The sequence below is a fragment of the Oreochromis niloticus genome, linkage group LG15 (assembly GCF_001858045.2).
Source record: "Oreochromis niloticus isolate F11D_XX linkage group LG15, O_niloticus_UMD_NMBU, whole genome shotgun sequence".
Classification (NCBI taxonomy): Eukaryota; Metazoa; Chordata; class Actinopteri; order Cichliformes; family Cichlidae; genus Oreochromis; species Oreochromis niloticus.
Window position 1 is genome coordinate 24,531,301 of NC_031980.2, and position 13,592 is coordinate 24,544,892.

The 13,592-nt window shown below is 41.7% G+C and overlaps 1 protein-coding gene across 1 annotated transcript; it reads left to right on the forward strand.

Moving 5' to 3' along the window:
• The first annotated feature begins 2,865 nt into the window (after window positions 1-2,865).
• slc35d3 (solute carrier family 35 member D3) lies at window positions 2,866-11,201 on the forward strand. Its single transcript, XM_003446677.4, has 4 exons — window positions 2,866-3,471; window positions 5,215-5,425; window positions 9,531-9,688; window positions 9,769-11,201. Exons 1-4 carry the CDS (start codon window positions 3,247-3,249, stop codon window positions 10,498-10,500), a joined length of 1,326 nt encoding a protein of 441 aa, XP_003446725.1. The 5' UTR covers window positions 2,866-3,246; the 3' UTR covers window positions 10,501-11,201.
• Window positions 11,202-13,592: the final 2,391 nt, after the last annotated feature.

Genomic DNA, 13,592 nt, shown 5'->3' on the forward strand with positions numbered 1-13,592 from the left:
GGTCTGAGCTCGATAAGGGCGGATCTCCTTCCCCTGTGGCCTGCAAACTGATTTTCTGATGAAATATTTCAATTAAAATATTGTCCAAGTCATTTCCACGCCTGTTACGACTGATGGTGGAGTCTCTGTTTTTCAATAAGGAGGTGGAGGAGGCTTAAAGGAATGAAAAATAAAGATGTCTGTTTCTCCAGGATCATGGCAGACTTCCAAATATAAACTTTACATTAAGAAATGATTCTCTGAGTCTGATGTGGAAGAACATGAGTTCAGCCTCATCCAGGATCTTCGGGATGAGCTGGGAGCTAGAACACAGGGATGGAAATCCCCGCAGCAGCATTACTTTCTCAGTTCAAGGCTGATAGCAGGGATGTCACAGAGTCCCCGCCCTGTTTTATACCGTTACACATGCGGCGATGTCCAGGTTTCATTGTCTGTGCATGCTGGGCAAGGGTTAAAATTGATGATCCGAATCCTCTCACACTCACATCCATTCATGAGGGGCTCAAATGCAAGAGGACACACACAAGGGTGATAAATGCTCTGTGAGTGAGAAATTATCCACCAGTTTAATGCTGATATCAGTTATTTAGATGGAATATTTTACCGCACGCCGCACACCTGCAAACATCGCGCATGCGCTTCCAACAGCCGCTGCATTTATTCAGGTGACGCATCCTCCAAAAATCCTCCACTCATTCAGCTTCCTGCAGATGCCACAGATGTGAGGTCAGGGGTGCCTTTCTCCAAAGAAGGGCTGAGGATATGTTACACGAGTATGAATGCAGGTGTATTTTCACATTCTGGCTTGTAGTTGTCCCACGATTGATCAGGTGCCCAGTGCCGTGTGCCAGGGTCTGCTGAGGTGAACAGAATGTGTCATTTCATTTCTCTACACACCTGCAGAACAAGGAACCTGAAACCTGCTCCACAGATCCGGGCCGATTCCATGAAACATGGAGTTAATAAAACTCTTTTAGTGCAAATAAATGAACAGCTCATCTCTGAGGTCTTTAATTGAGTAAACCTCTGATTTCAGCATCTTTAGTGCGAGGATTTTCTCTCTTTTTTCAGCTGCACTTTCAGATTTTTGTAGCATCTTTGTTTTTTATTTCTCATATTTTACAGATTAATTAATATATTTGAAAAGATAATACTTCCAGCCCACACTCAGACTCCGAGGCCCTGCACTGAACATGCTGAGCTGCTTCCTGTTAATATCTGTAAAATCTGTTGATTATTTCATCCTATATCCACGCTGTGCGGTTTTCAGCTTCAGCAGCGTATAAATCTATGATCTGTCACAGCAATAAATCTGATTTAGACTGAACTGCAGAAGAGGTAAACACGGCTACAGTCATCTGTACTCCTGCTGAGTCTTTACAGACGGACTCGTCGGCAGACGGAGTTTAGGAGATTATTACATCTCCAAATAAACGTTTGGCTCTCTGAATCAGTTAGAACAGTCCAGGTTTTAAGGTGGAAGAAATGACTGCTCAGATATGCCAGATACAGAGTGTACAGGTCTAGTCTTTATCAATCTACCTGGTAATGTTTCCTGCATGTATGTAAAGGCTCCCTGCTTCAGACTGGAGACCCACGCTGAATCCCACACCTGAGACAGGTTGTGGCCCCTTCATGACTCTGAGCAAACCAACAAAGTGGATGGATGCTCATGTCAGCTTTAGCTCTACAACTGTAGAGTTTATCTAGAATCTGTAGCTCAATAATAAGATCTTTTTCCACCTTTCCCATCAAATTATAATAATTGCCCCGTCACTAAAATCGTAATTCCTCTGTAATTTAATGAATTTCAATTATTTTATTTTGAAATTACAATGTAATTATACTTATGTACAAATAGGTAGCTACACTAGAGTAACAGTGATGGCAGATACCCCTTCCAGAGCCTGGTTCTGCTGGAGGTTTCGTCCTCTTAAAAGGACACCAAAGCACTTGCTCATCTAACTGTCAGGCTTTTCACTGTTTTCTGTGTATTATTTAGGTCTTTAACTTAAAATATAAAGCACCTTGAGGCAACTGTTGGTGTGATTTGGCGCTGTATAAATAAAACTGAACTAAGTAGAATAGTTAGATTTGTATAGGAAACAAAGAAATTATATATATATATGCCTATAACCTTGCCTTTACATCTTTATTTTTGTTTACTTTATTATTTGATATTTATTATGTTAATATGAATCATTGATTTTTCTATTATTTAACTGTCCTTTTTTGCTTATAGTTTACTTCAAATTTACTTACAGTATAACTTTTAAGTATTTCTACAATAACATAAATACATTGTCATTTCAAATAAATCCTGGTTAATTACTCAGAAATGAAGCCCTTAGTCTCAAGCCAAATTATAGAGTGTGTGTGGGGTCAAGTACTAACTCTGGTAAAAACAGGAAATAATCAGAAGCCACAAAAAAGCCACAAAGAAACAAACTACAGGACGCACCAAAGCATGGATAAATAATCTAGTAAATTGTTGTTGACTTAAAAATCTGATGAATGCGCTCTCACCGGTCCGATCCCTGCACACAGAAAAGCGTCTTGAGGCGACTTCTGTTGTGATTTGGCGCTATATAAATAAAATTGAATTGAATTGAATTTATCATAGTTGGAATTAATATTACGGAGTATTTAATATCTTCATCTTTTGGTTTTGGCTCGGGAGGGTTATTCTCTCTGATGAAGAGGAGGAGTTGCCGAATCAAAGTCGTGAATATTTAAACTGCCTCTCAAAACAAAGACAAAGACATTTCCACGCAGACACTCGCGGTCGTGTATCCTCCGTGACTTCATTGATGGAGCTGGTAAACACCGCCCCCTGCCCCCCACCACCCCACCCTCCACGCTTCTGAGCCAAGGGGCTCTGCAGCAAAATGTCATTACAGAGTGCGCGCTCCGAGGAGAGGTTGCTGCTGCGCTGTTTGCGCCGCGCTCACACTTCTGCGGGACTTTTTCGTCTTATTTTATTTCCTGAGCAAGAAGCAGAGGAGACTGTCCACGGGTGATGATGATTCAGTGGAAACTAAAGTTTGTGTCACGTGCAGCACCGACTCCGAGCGCGAGCTCCTGCTTCGTGTCTCCGCCTGAACGCTCCTGAACGCGGACCCGCACCGGTTACAGCGGGCTCTGTGCGGCCTCAAGTCCTTCCTCTCCCGCGCCTGGCAGCACCCAACGTGTCCACGCCGCGCCGTGACAGGGCTCCCCGGCACCGACTCCTCTCTGCCCCCCGTCATGGATGTGTTCAAGACCCGACTTTTGGGGATTTCCGTGGCCGTGGCGCACGGCGTGTTCTCGGGCTCCCTGAACATCCTGCTGAAGTTCCTCATCAGTAATTATCACTTCGGCTTCCTCACGCTTATACAGTTCCTGACCAGCAGCACCGCGATGCTCACACTGGAGACCCTCAGGCGACTGGGGAAGGTCGAGATCCCCCCGTTCAGCCTGCCGCTCGCCAAGGTAACCAGTGTGACAGGAAACTCCACAAAGTGTCTTTATTCAATTTATTCATTCAGAGGCTCGCAAAAATTTTATATTTCTGTTATTTAGATCAAAACTTCACTATTCAGAATGTATTCCGTATATAATAAATACACACGATTCAAGTATTTATACTTAAAAATTGTGAAATCAGTTTCTGGAGTATTTTAACGGATTTTTCTCTAAATCCACGATCACTCTTTTAAACTGCAGTTTGTGAAAATTACGGTTTGAAATAGAGGAAACTGCTTAATCATCGGCTCACGCATGCGTCAATAAAACTAATGACTGAATGAAATTTGTTTTAGAGTTGAACATTTTGCTTTAATTACTGGCTGATTGACGAGCTGCATTAAAGAGACTGCAGTGAATGGAACAGCATCATAATATGGAGCAAGAGCGTAAGCCTGAATATGGTACTTTTTCATTCATGTCCCCACTACAATAACTGTAATAACAGACTGTATATTCTCCATGGACTCAATCAGCTGTTATTTACACACACACACACACACACACACACACACACACACTGTATAACAAAGATGGACACAGCCACCGTGTTTTCCTTTAAAACCTGTAAGGTTTAATTCAGCAGTCTCTGGGGACGGGCTCAGTTTTTACTACTTCATCATAAAAAAATTAATTAGAATAGAATAAATAAATGACACCTGCTCAAAGCTTGTGTTTGCCAAAGCTTTTAGGAATATGAGCTTTTCAGGAATCAATGACTTTTTTGTTCACAAGATTCTTTTTACTCATTAAAAACATCCAGATATGAGAACTGAAGTTGTGATACTGGATGTTTATAATCTATTTATCTTTATTTTATCTTCACTTCAGCTGCATCTTTGAGTTTAAACACTGTATTGGAGCTGCCCTCCAAATCTCACCATTTGCTCTGCTTACAATGACAACAAAGCTCATCATTCATAATTAATGTGAATTTTTACATAGAACAGGCCTCCCATCTCTCACTCAGTGAAACAGGCATCGAGGCATCAGAACAACACAGAGACACAACTGAGGTCATTTCACCTCTGCTTGCATTTCTACGATTCACCTCCTCAACAGTGAAAAATGATGACAGTCACTGTACATTAAACAGAGGCTGTGGATTAAAGTCTGCTGAGACCCGAGGCCTGATCCATCGAACACAACGAGTGTTTCTGGATGAAAGTACAAATACTACACGTTCAGGCACAGCACATTAACTCCATCTGCACTCACTGCTGCTTTCAGACGCAGATTTAGCTGAGATTTCTGGACTTCAGTGTAAATCTGAGGCATTTCTATTTTACTGCATTTCAGGGCAAATGCTGTACTTGTAGTGTAGTTCTGAAGTGTAGCGATTTACTGACAATACTACCATAAAAGTGGAGTTCTTTAGTGTAATGCCCCCAGTGTTTTAGAGTGGTAAATACTGTGCATCTTGAAGCTTATCCAGGTATCTGAATACTGACCACACTGCATTTTCATACCTGAGCAGGTGTACATGCAAACAAGTTTCATTTTAGTCACAGAAACATGGAAACACTTAAAGTCTGTTTCAGGCCTGAGACTGTGTGTTTGCATCAGCTGGAGCAGGAAGCAGATTTCTGTTATTGCTCCAGTACGTTCAAGACTGGGATACTCATACATGAGTAAAGTGGTCAGGTCCTCCGTGAAGTGGATGTGGGTTAAGGTGTCACCATGGATGCTTGTCTTTTCCTGTCTGTGCAGGAGTTTGCCTCAGTGTGTATCCTCTCCACGCTGCAGTCCACGCTCACGCTGTGGTCTCTGCGCGGCCTCAGCCTGCCCATGTACGTCGTGTTCAAGCGCTGCCTGCCACTCTTCACGCTCAGCATCGGCGTGTGCGTGCTCAGGAACGGCGTGCCGTCTGTCGGGGTGGTGACCGCTGTGCTCATCACCACCGGGGGAGCTGCACTAGCTGGTAAGCAGGCGCGCACACACACACACACATACACACACACACACACACACACACACACACACACACACACACACACACACACACTTTAGTGTTAATTAGTCACAAACTGGTGCACTGAGGCAGTTTAAGGTGCTCTGGGTTCTGTCCTGCCTATAGTCCTCTTTATCTCTTTGTTACTAACATGCTAACAGATTTTAGCCCAAGTCCAAAAAAATACATTCCTACTAATGAAACTGAATTTTCCACATCCCATTAACGTGCTGACACACACTACCCCACCAGAGCTGCTTGTCCCATTGTCCATCTTTGCATCAAAATGATCTCCTTCTCTCTCCCTCTTACACCCTTACCTGGTTGCTTTGGACAGCTGCCCTTATTCAAGTGTGGTTCTGCCAGAGATCTCTTCCTTGTAAAAGGGATTCTTCATTGCCACTGTCACAGAGTGCTATTTGTAGTGGATTGTCTCAATTTTGCGGGGTTACAATTTTAAGGTCTTTACTTTGCAATATAAAGTGCCTTAAAACAGCTGTTGATTTGCAAAATAAAAACAAATGAAAGACTGGAGGAGACTCCAGTCCTGTCCATTAGTGGCAGACTGGTCCACCTAGCCTCCGTCTTATTACTTTAACCACCTTCTTACAAAACAGAGGTGTTAGGATAGTTGCATAAACATTTAGAATGCTTCTATAAGATTGTTTCAGAGTTTTAACATTTTTGGCTTTTCTTTAAGCACCTTGGAAGTTGGTGAAGTTGTGCCAGGAACCCGTTTTCTTCTATTTTTGAGCAGCTCCCACAGTCCTATAAGCTGTTGGCTGGTTGGCTTGTAACACCCACATAGCCAAAGCGATGTGCCGTAAACGGATTCTCAGACAGCTTTTAACTTGTGTTGTGTTTGTGGGAAACAATCCCTCACTCTCTTATTCCTAATTCAGAAAGCACAAGTGTTTCACGTCAAATCCATCTGTCCGTGGTCTAATGTCAAACGTGTAGCATGTACTTTTTAAAGAGCCTTCTCTTGCTGTTCATCCATCCCTCTGTTTACTTGTTTACGCTGCCTTTCCATCTTTTTTTAATGTTTTTGTTTTTTTCATAAAGGAGAAGAAAATATTGAAGCTGATCCTTAAAAAAACTCCAGTTAAAGCTGTTTAACCATTAAGTTATCTGCCTTATACAGATCTTTTAATCATCATTCTCAGCAGTAAATTTTGCCCTTCCATTAGCGATAACGATCCTGAAGTCATAAACAAAAACCTCCACGAACAATTCATTTCCTGGATTAATCCAGTCGGCTGGATGGCGGGTGGGGGTGGGGGGTTGCTGGAACATGGACTGTGAACTCTGCAGAATACGAATCTAATGGACAGATTCATCATCCTGGGTTTTAATCTTCATGATAATTACCGCTTCTTGCAAAAAAAAGTAAGATGTGCATCTTCCATGCGTCCCTTGTGGATTAGCCAAATCTCTGCAACATTTGGATTGTTTGTCACGTCAACAGTTTGCATATGAGGCACATCTTTCAGCCATGATTAATATTATGGGGGAGATAGCTTATGACCCCTCCCCCCACCCCAAGTTTAATAAGCCTTTGTGATGGTGGATGTCGTTGTGCAGTGAGTCTTTTGAGCCGAATTTTTCAGGGTCTACTTCCTGTTGTATGTTGGCACATACTGTACATCAGAGCCTCAGATTGTAAACTTTATTCTAAAAGTTGTAAAAAAACATCACCCATGCTTAACAAGTGGCAGATGATCACACCAGGAGCACACCTGTGTTTAGTTTACATGGGGCTTTTATTTTGAAAATTCACTCAATTCTCTCTGCTGAGCTTCTGTGAAAATTATACCTGACTGTATTTTGAATATGAACTCAAGATTTGCTTCTGAAAAGTGAGAATTTGGTGGATTTGTAAGTGCTTAGTGGGCACGATCGGCTTTGATGGCTTCCTGAGATGGAACAGGATCCCCATCCAACTTTACCAGCCCTCCTCTCATCCTTTATCAGGGATGCTACACTTGATCGTAACACCTAGGGGAACATCTACACCAATTACACTGAGTTTAAAGATAATAGACCAACTGTGGCGCCTTATACATGGTGAATTATTTTAGAAGTGGATAGTCATCTCTAAATTTGATTTAAAATAATAGAAAATGCAAATTATATATTCTCTGTGAGTTTAAAGGTGTTTTTATGATAACCCACTGAGCAATGTTTGCACATCCATGAACATATAAAGTAGCTTCTAATGGTTGTTTTATGCGCTTTTAGTGACATCAATTTAATGAACAGCTAAACATTTTAATAAAAAAGGCAGATTTTACTCAATCAGCTGGTTTTTACAGCTGTTATAATATAACAATAAAAAATGCCTATAAAAAGCAACTGTTGTTGTGATTTGGTCCTGTTTAAATAAAACTGAACTGAATTGAAATGAATTGGAAAACTGGTCACATTCACTCTATCCTGGATTAACATCACTGAGGTGAGGAGGTAAATCCTTCCGCCTACCTGCAGGAATAAATCGTGCACATATGGAGCTTTAAAGGTGCAAATTCTACAAATGGTTGGTTTTCACTGCTGCTGATCAGAGCTCATTCTGCACCATCAGCAGTACTGAAGAATGTCTAAAAGGCTCACATAGAAAATGGGCCGTGTGGAAGAAGAGCAACATTGTATTGCTGCAGATGATGATGATGATGTTGGGCCAACAGAAGCATGCGACTGGAACAGTGGAGGTCATTATGAGTCAGCACCTGATTCATTAAAGTTTATGTGTTTTTTTAAAATAATTTTAATACAAGCTTTATCAAGTTCCTAATGAGTTTAGTTGTAGTTTTTAGTCTTTTCCTGATTTCTACCAACAAGAAATGTTTCTAAGTAACAACTTCTGACATGCCAGCCCAAAGCCAATTACATTAAAAATATCCACAGTCACATGTATTATTGTGTACTTTGAAAATCCAGCAGTTTTCTAAAAGCACTGAGCACTGCTTTCTCAAACAGGAGGAACTCGTGCATTTGTAAGGGACAGTCAGAAGCAGCAGATTAATCCAAAGTTTTGCTCTAGCAGGGAGCAGGACGGAATATGTAAAAAAATGGAAGTGACTGCTGTGTGTTTGCCAAATCTGATGGGCAAGTTGACCAAGTGTATTGGTTGGTTTTCACTGACAACACGAACTGATCACGTTGGCAGACGAGGCTTCAGTTTGTGTAGTTTGTTTTCAGTATGAAAAGCTTCCTTGTCAAGCTTCCAGCATACAGGCTCAGCACAGGATTAATTCCATCTTTCCTTCTTTATCATCTGTCCTCATTCCTCGGCTTTCCCACCTACAAACTCCCACAATCTCCCATCTTTTGATATCACAGATATGCTAAACCACAAGGAAACCTCTCAAACACAGAAGAAGCTGCCTGAGAAATGCTGCTCAACATTTCACAGCAACGTTGAAGCTCTAGAACCCAATGCTGCAATGGTACAGACAAAGTCCAGATCTCAACACGATCGAAATGCTGTGGAATGAATGAATGAATGCCCACAAACCAAAATTCCTTCACAATCATGTGAGAAAATAATGAATTCTTCAAGTTTTTGCTCCTGAAGTTCTTTTTATAAGCAATTTATTTAAGTACTTAAGTTTTCCCAGGACCATGTGTGGTTTCAGGTTTCAATAGCAAATTACTCATCAAATAAACAGACGTCTTGATTAAAAAAACAAAAAAAATCATCCATTTAACAAAACACAAAGCTGCTGAGAATTGCTGTTGTGAAGGGACTGGACCCAGTCTACCAACTGTTCCTGACCTGAAGTTGTTTTGACTTCCTAAACTGATCCAACAAGCCACCCCCCCTTCAATGTTGGAACATGGACTTAGCGGGCATCTGAAATAAGGTGCAGTTGGCATTTGACAGGGTACTATTGTTTGTTGACTTGTTACGAAAAGTTGTATTAATAATGATGTAGGCTTTGGATAAAATGTACCATATCCCAGTTATACTGATATAAAGTTCAGAAAAATGTCAGGTAAATAAAATTGAGAGAAACTTCACAGATGTTGGAATTAAAAAATATGTGAAAACTTGATATAAATTCTTTCCCCGCAGGTGCCGGTGATCTCACAGGTGATCCCTTTGGTTACGTCACCGGTGTTTTAGCCGTCATCATCCATGCCTCCTACTTGGTTCTGATCCAGAAAACCAGTCTGGACAGCGAGTATGGACCGCTTACTGCACAGTACGCCATCGCCATCATGGCCTCACCGGTATGAACTGGTGTATTTTCAAACTTTACTGCCATCGTTATTCTCGCTTCTCATTTTGTATTTTTATTGTCTTCTCTCAGGTGCTGCTGGTGTGCTCCTTCATTTCTATGGATGCCATCAACATTTGGTCATACAAAGGCTGGACGGACCCTCACATCACGGTCATCTTCATCTTCTGCATCTTCATCGGCTGTGCCATGAACTTCACCACGCTGCATTGCACCTACATCAACTCGGCTGTCACCACCAGCTTCGTTGGTGTGGTCAAGAGCATCGCCACCATCACCGTCGGTATGTTGGCCTTCAGTGACGTTGCACCTACCAGTCTGTTCATTGGCGGTGTGGTGGTGAACACCATCGGCTCCATCACCTACTGTGTGGTCAAATACTACGAGACAAAGAAGAAGAGCTCGTATGAGGACCTGGAGGAGGCGGGGAAGGACAACGGGCTGCCGGGCAAGCCTTACAGAGAGAAACCTCCGCTGGACGGGAGCGGTCCCACTACAGGATCTGATCCAGAGCAGCCAGAGTCAGAAGGAGTGCCGAGCAGTGACGAGAAGGAGGAGTCAGCAGCCACGGCCCATTTGGCTAACGGACAGTTGTGGACGGGAGAAGGTGAGAAAGGTGTCAATTTTCATGTCATGACAGAAAAAGAGGCGCTGGAGATGCAGAGGGAGCACCTCCAAAAGGAGAACACCACTGCTGCCACGTCGCTCAGTGATAGCTATGTCGGAGTGTGGAGGTCCATCAGACATCTGCAGTTCCTAAAGAAAGACCCCTTGATTGAAAACATGGAGCAGCAAAGTCCGTGAGGGTGGGACTAAGAGCCGAACTAAAAAAAAAGAAAAAAAAAAAAAAAAAAGGAAATTAATGAAACGTCAAGGAAACCAGAGAAGAAGAAAATGACTGAACCTCTACTGTATGTACGCCAGGAACCTCTTAGTGCTTACTGAATGCTCGTTGGTCATGTTCACCGCTGTTGCTTCAATTACCTCGACAAGATCTTTTGTGCCAAAAACTCTGTTTCATTACACAGAAGTCTGAGTGCTTTATTTCTCTGTTGTTTATGAGTGAAAAGAGGTTTCTGGTGGAGAAAAGTGGATGAAGAGCTTTGGGCAGAGCTGCCCGTCAGTGATAAATCCTGCCTCTCGTGTCCCTCGGCTCAGTGGTGGGGTGGTTGGGGCTAGGCAGCGTGATGTGGATTGCGTCTTTGCTGATTCTCCAGCTTGCCGAACAAGAGCAGGCCTTGTAGAAAAAGAGTGCATCTTGTGCAAACTTGAAAATCACACCCATCAGGGAGGAGCTGAACACAACAAAGGTTTCTGTTTTGTGCTTTGATCTTGTTTCTGATTGGCTGTGGGCATGCGAGCGACTCTATGGCTGTGATCACTCCAGGTTTCTTTGAGTTTGTCCAGCTCAAACTCTGCAGGTCTACAGTCACATTTTACTGCTGGTTTCCTGTTTCTGTGTTTACTTTAGCAACATTAAGTGAAATAATAATCACGTCATTTCACGCTCCGCTTCTGTCTCATTTTCTTTTCTGTGTCTTTTCCTTAATTTTATATATGCGCTGTTCTACTGACCAAAGTTTCAGAACTAATGTTGGTGTATGTAAAGGTGATCTCTGTGAGAGAAGAGCTCAGACTTCATACCTTTTTTTTCTATCCTTGGATGTTTATGATGTCAGTGAGCACAGATATTCCTTGTATGGTCATCTCAGCCTTTCAGTTCAGGCTTTGAGCACAGAAGCCCAACTAGCTATGCTTACGCATTTAACGACAGGGACAGAGAGAGAACTAAAAACACTCCAACAGCTTCTTCAAACAGGATCAACTGAAAAACAACACCATGGCCCAAAAGGAAACACAAGAGCGTAATGGCCATTTTAAACACTTGTATTTATTTTTCATTTTATGCTTTTTTTTTGTCAGCTAGGTACATTAAAAAAGTTGTTTTTTTTGCCTTATATATTATAAAACAAGATGCTTTCAAATACAAATACTTACAAGTATACACAGTATGAATACAATTAAATACAGCAGCAAAAAACAAGACATTATAATGTGAAGCCTTATAGTTCTGATTTCCACTTATTTCACTTTTGAGTCGTTCTTCAGTGACACAATGATTTTGAGTTCTGGTTGCACTAAACAAGCTTTGTGAAGTTCTCATTGTTTCCAGAATTTTTATTTGACGGTTCAAAGTCCGCTGGAGAAATAATTAACATGATTTTAATGCTGATTTCAGTTCACGTCAAGGCTTGATATAATTATGGACTGTGATTCAGTTAGCACGCAGCACACAGCATAACATGCTTAAGTGAAAGTATCTTTTCTTCGCTTGTTATCACACCAGTGTTATAACCATGACTGGACCGAGCAAGGATGCTGTAGTAGTTCTTCTATCAGGCTAGCTTAAGAAGACTTGAAGCTAAGTTTCCCAGAGATGTATCTAAGACTATCTAAGACTTATTTATGAGGCTTTTTGTGCCATTTGACTACGACTGGGTGCAGGGTCGGGTGGCTGTAATATTCTTCATCCATATTCTTCATCCATAAGGACGTGTATTTACCAGCAGAGCAGAATAAAGATGAGCAGTTTAGTACACCTAACAATCTGAGATTGATTATCTTGACAGGACACCTGTAATTTGATGACAGCACTTAGTTTTACTGCAACGCTTCCCCTAAAAAGCGTCTTGGCTCCAAAGATCGCACTGTGAATACTTTTTTATTATTTCTACCTCCAGTAGAAATTCGTGCCAACAGGGAGGTCTGTGCAGAGGCATCGGGCACAAAGAAGCATGCATATAAATCCCTTAACGCACACCTTGCTGGAGATTATGTTATTCTTCATGCCTTCCTAATATGTTATTTTGGGACGGGATTACAAATAGCTCGGGAAAAGATTTGTAGGAGGTGGAAGAAAACGTGGCTTCATGATCAACTGTTGTTTCGCCAGATTGGCGTGATTGGATTTGAAGAGAATACTGGTTACAAAGAATTTAATATAATCTGCTTTAAAAACACAAACTGCTCCTCTGACAGCCTCAATAACATCATGGGAGCTACAAAGCAACAGTGACATGTGCCCCACCGGTGAGGTATACAGTGTCTGCGTGTGGGTTATGGATAATCAGTGAGTTAAAGACAGTGAAATCATTTGAAGAAAGCTCATTTTTGCAGTCAGTGACTGTCGTGGTGTAATTAGCCTATCTTTGCAGAGTAAAACAACAAACCCAACCTTCTACTGGTCAAAGGTTCAGAAAAGAAACTAAGGAAGCAAAACTATCTGGTCTTGGTGCACCAGTAAACTGGAGAGGCTCGCTGCTCTCCTCCAGGCGATTCACCGACAGTTTCTAATGAAATCGGTGAAAATCAGCCTCTCTAAGGGAGATGTGTGGGCCACTGAGCCGACCACACGTCTCAAGGAATTATTCAAGCGTCCTCCACATGTGGGCTGAGCCGTCGTGGGCAGACATTTTAAATTAGGGCTTGGTGCTAATGATCACATCTGTTCCACTGAATATAACAGCAGATACCAAAGTTTAGGTAAATAACCTTGCATAATCTTTTTTTATATTTACTATTTTATGAAAACTTGTAGAAATATTAACAGGAACTCAAAGAAATAGTTTTGGAAGCTCTGTGGATCTAGTCCAGTATCAGTCTCTGTCACGAGCTGCTCAGCGTAGCTTATTATTAATATTGGAAGCAGATGGAAACAGCTATCATCTGCTAAAGCACAGCTCACTGACACGACCGTTTGAGAGTGACTGTGCTCAACTTTTTGACATCAACTTGAAGAAACTTTGCCAAAGCAATTTTAATTCCCTGTAAAAATATAGCTTCTGTTTTATTTGTTTATGCTTGTTTAGTAATATAAACGATAAGATGGTTGTAGA

Coding starts and splice junctions, on each gene's coding strand:
- slc35d3 (XM_003446677.4), top strand. CDS start 3,247: ATGGATGTGTTCAAGACCCGACTTTTGGGGATTTCCGTGGCCGTGGCG. Junction 3,472..5,214: donor TCAGCCTGCCGCTCGCCAAG/GTAACCAGTGTG, acceptor CTGTCTGTGCAG/GAGTTTGCCTCAGTGTGTAT. Junction 9,689..9,768: donor TCGCCATCATGGCCTCACCG/GTATGAACTGGT, acceptor GTCTTCTCTCAG/GTGCTGCTGGTGTGCTCCTT.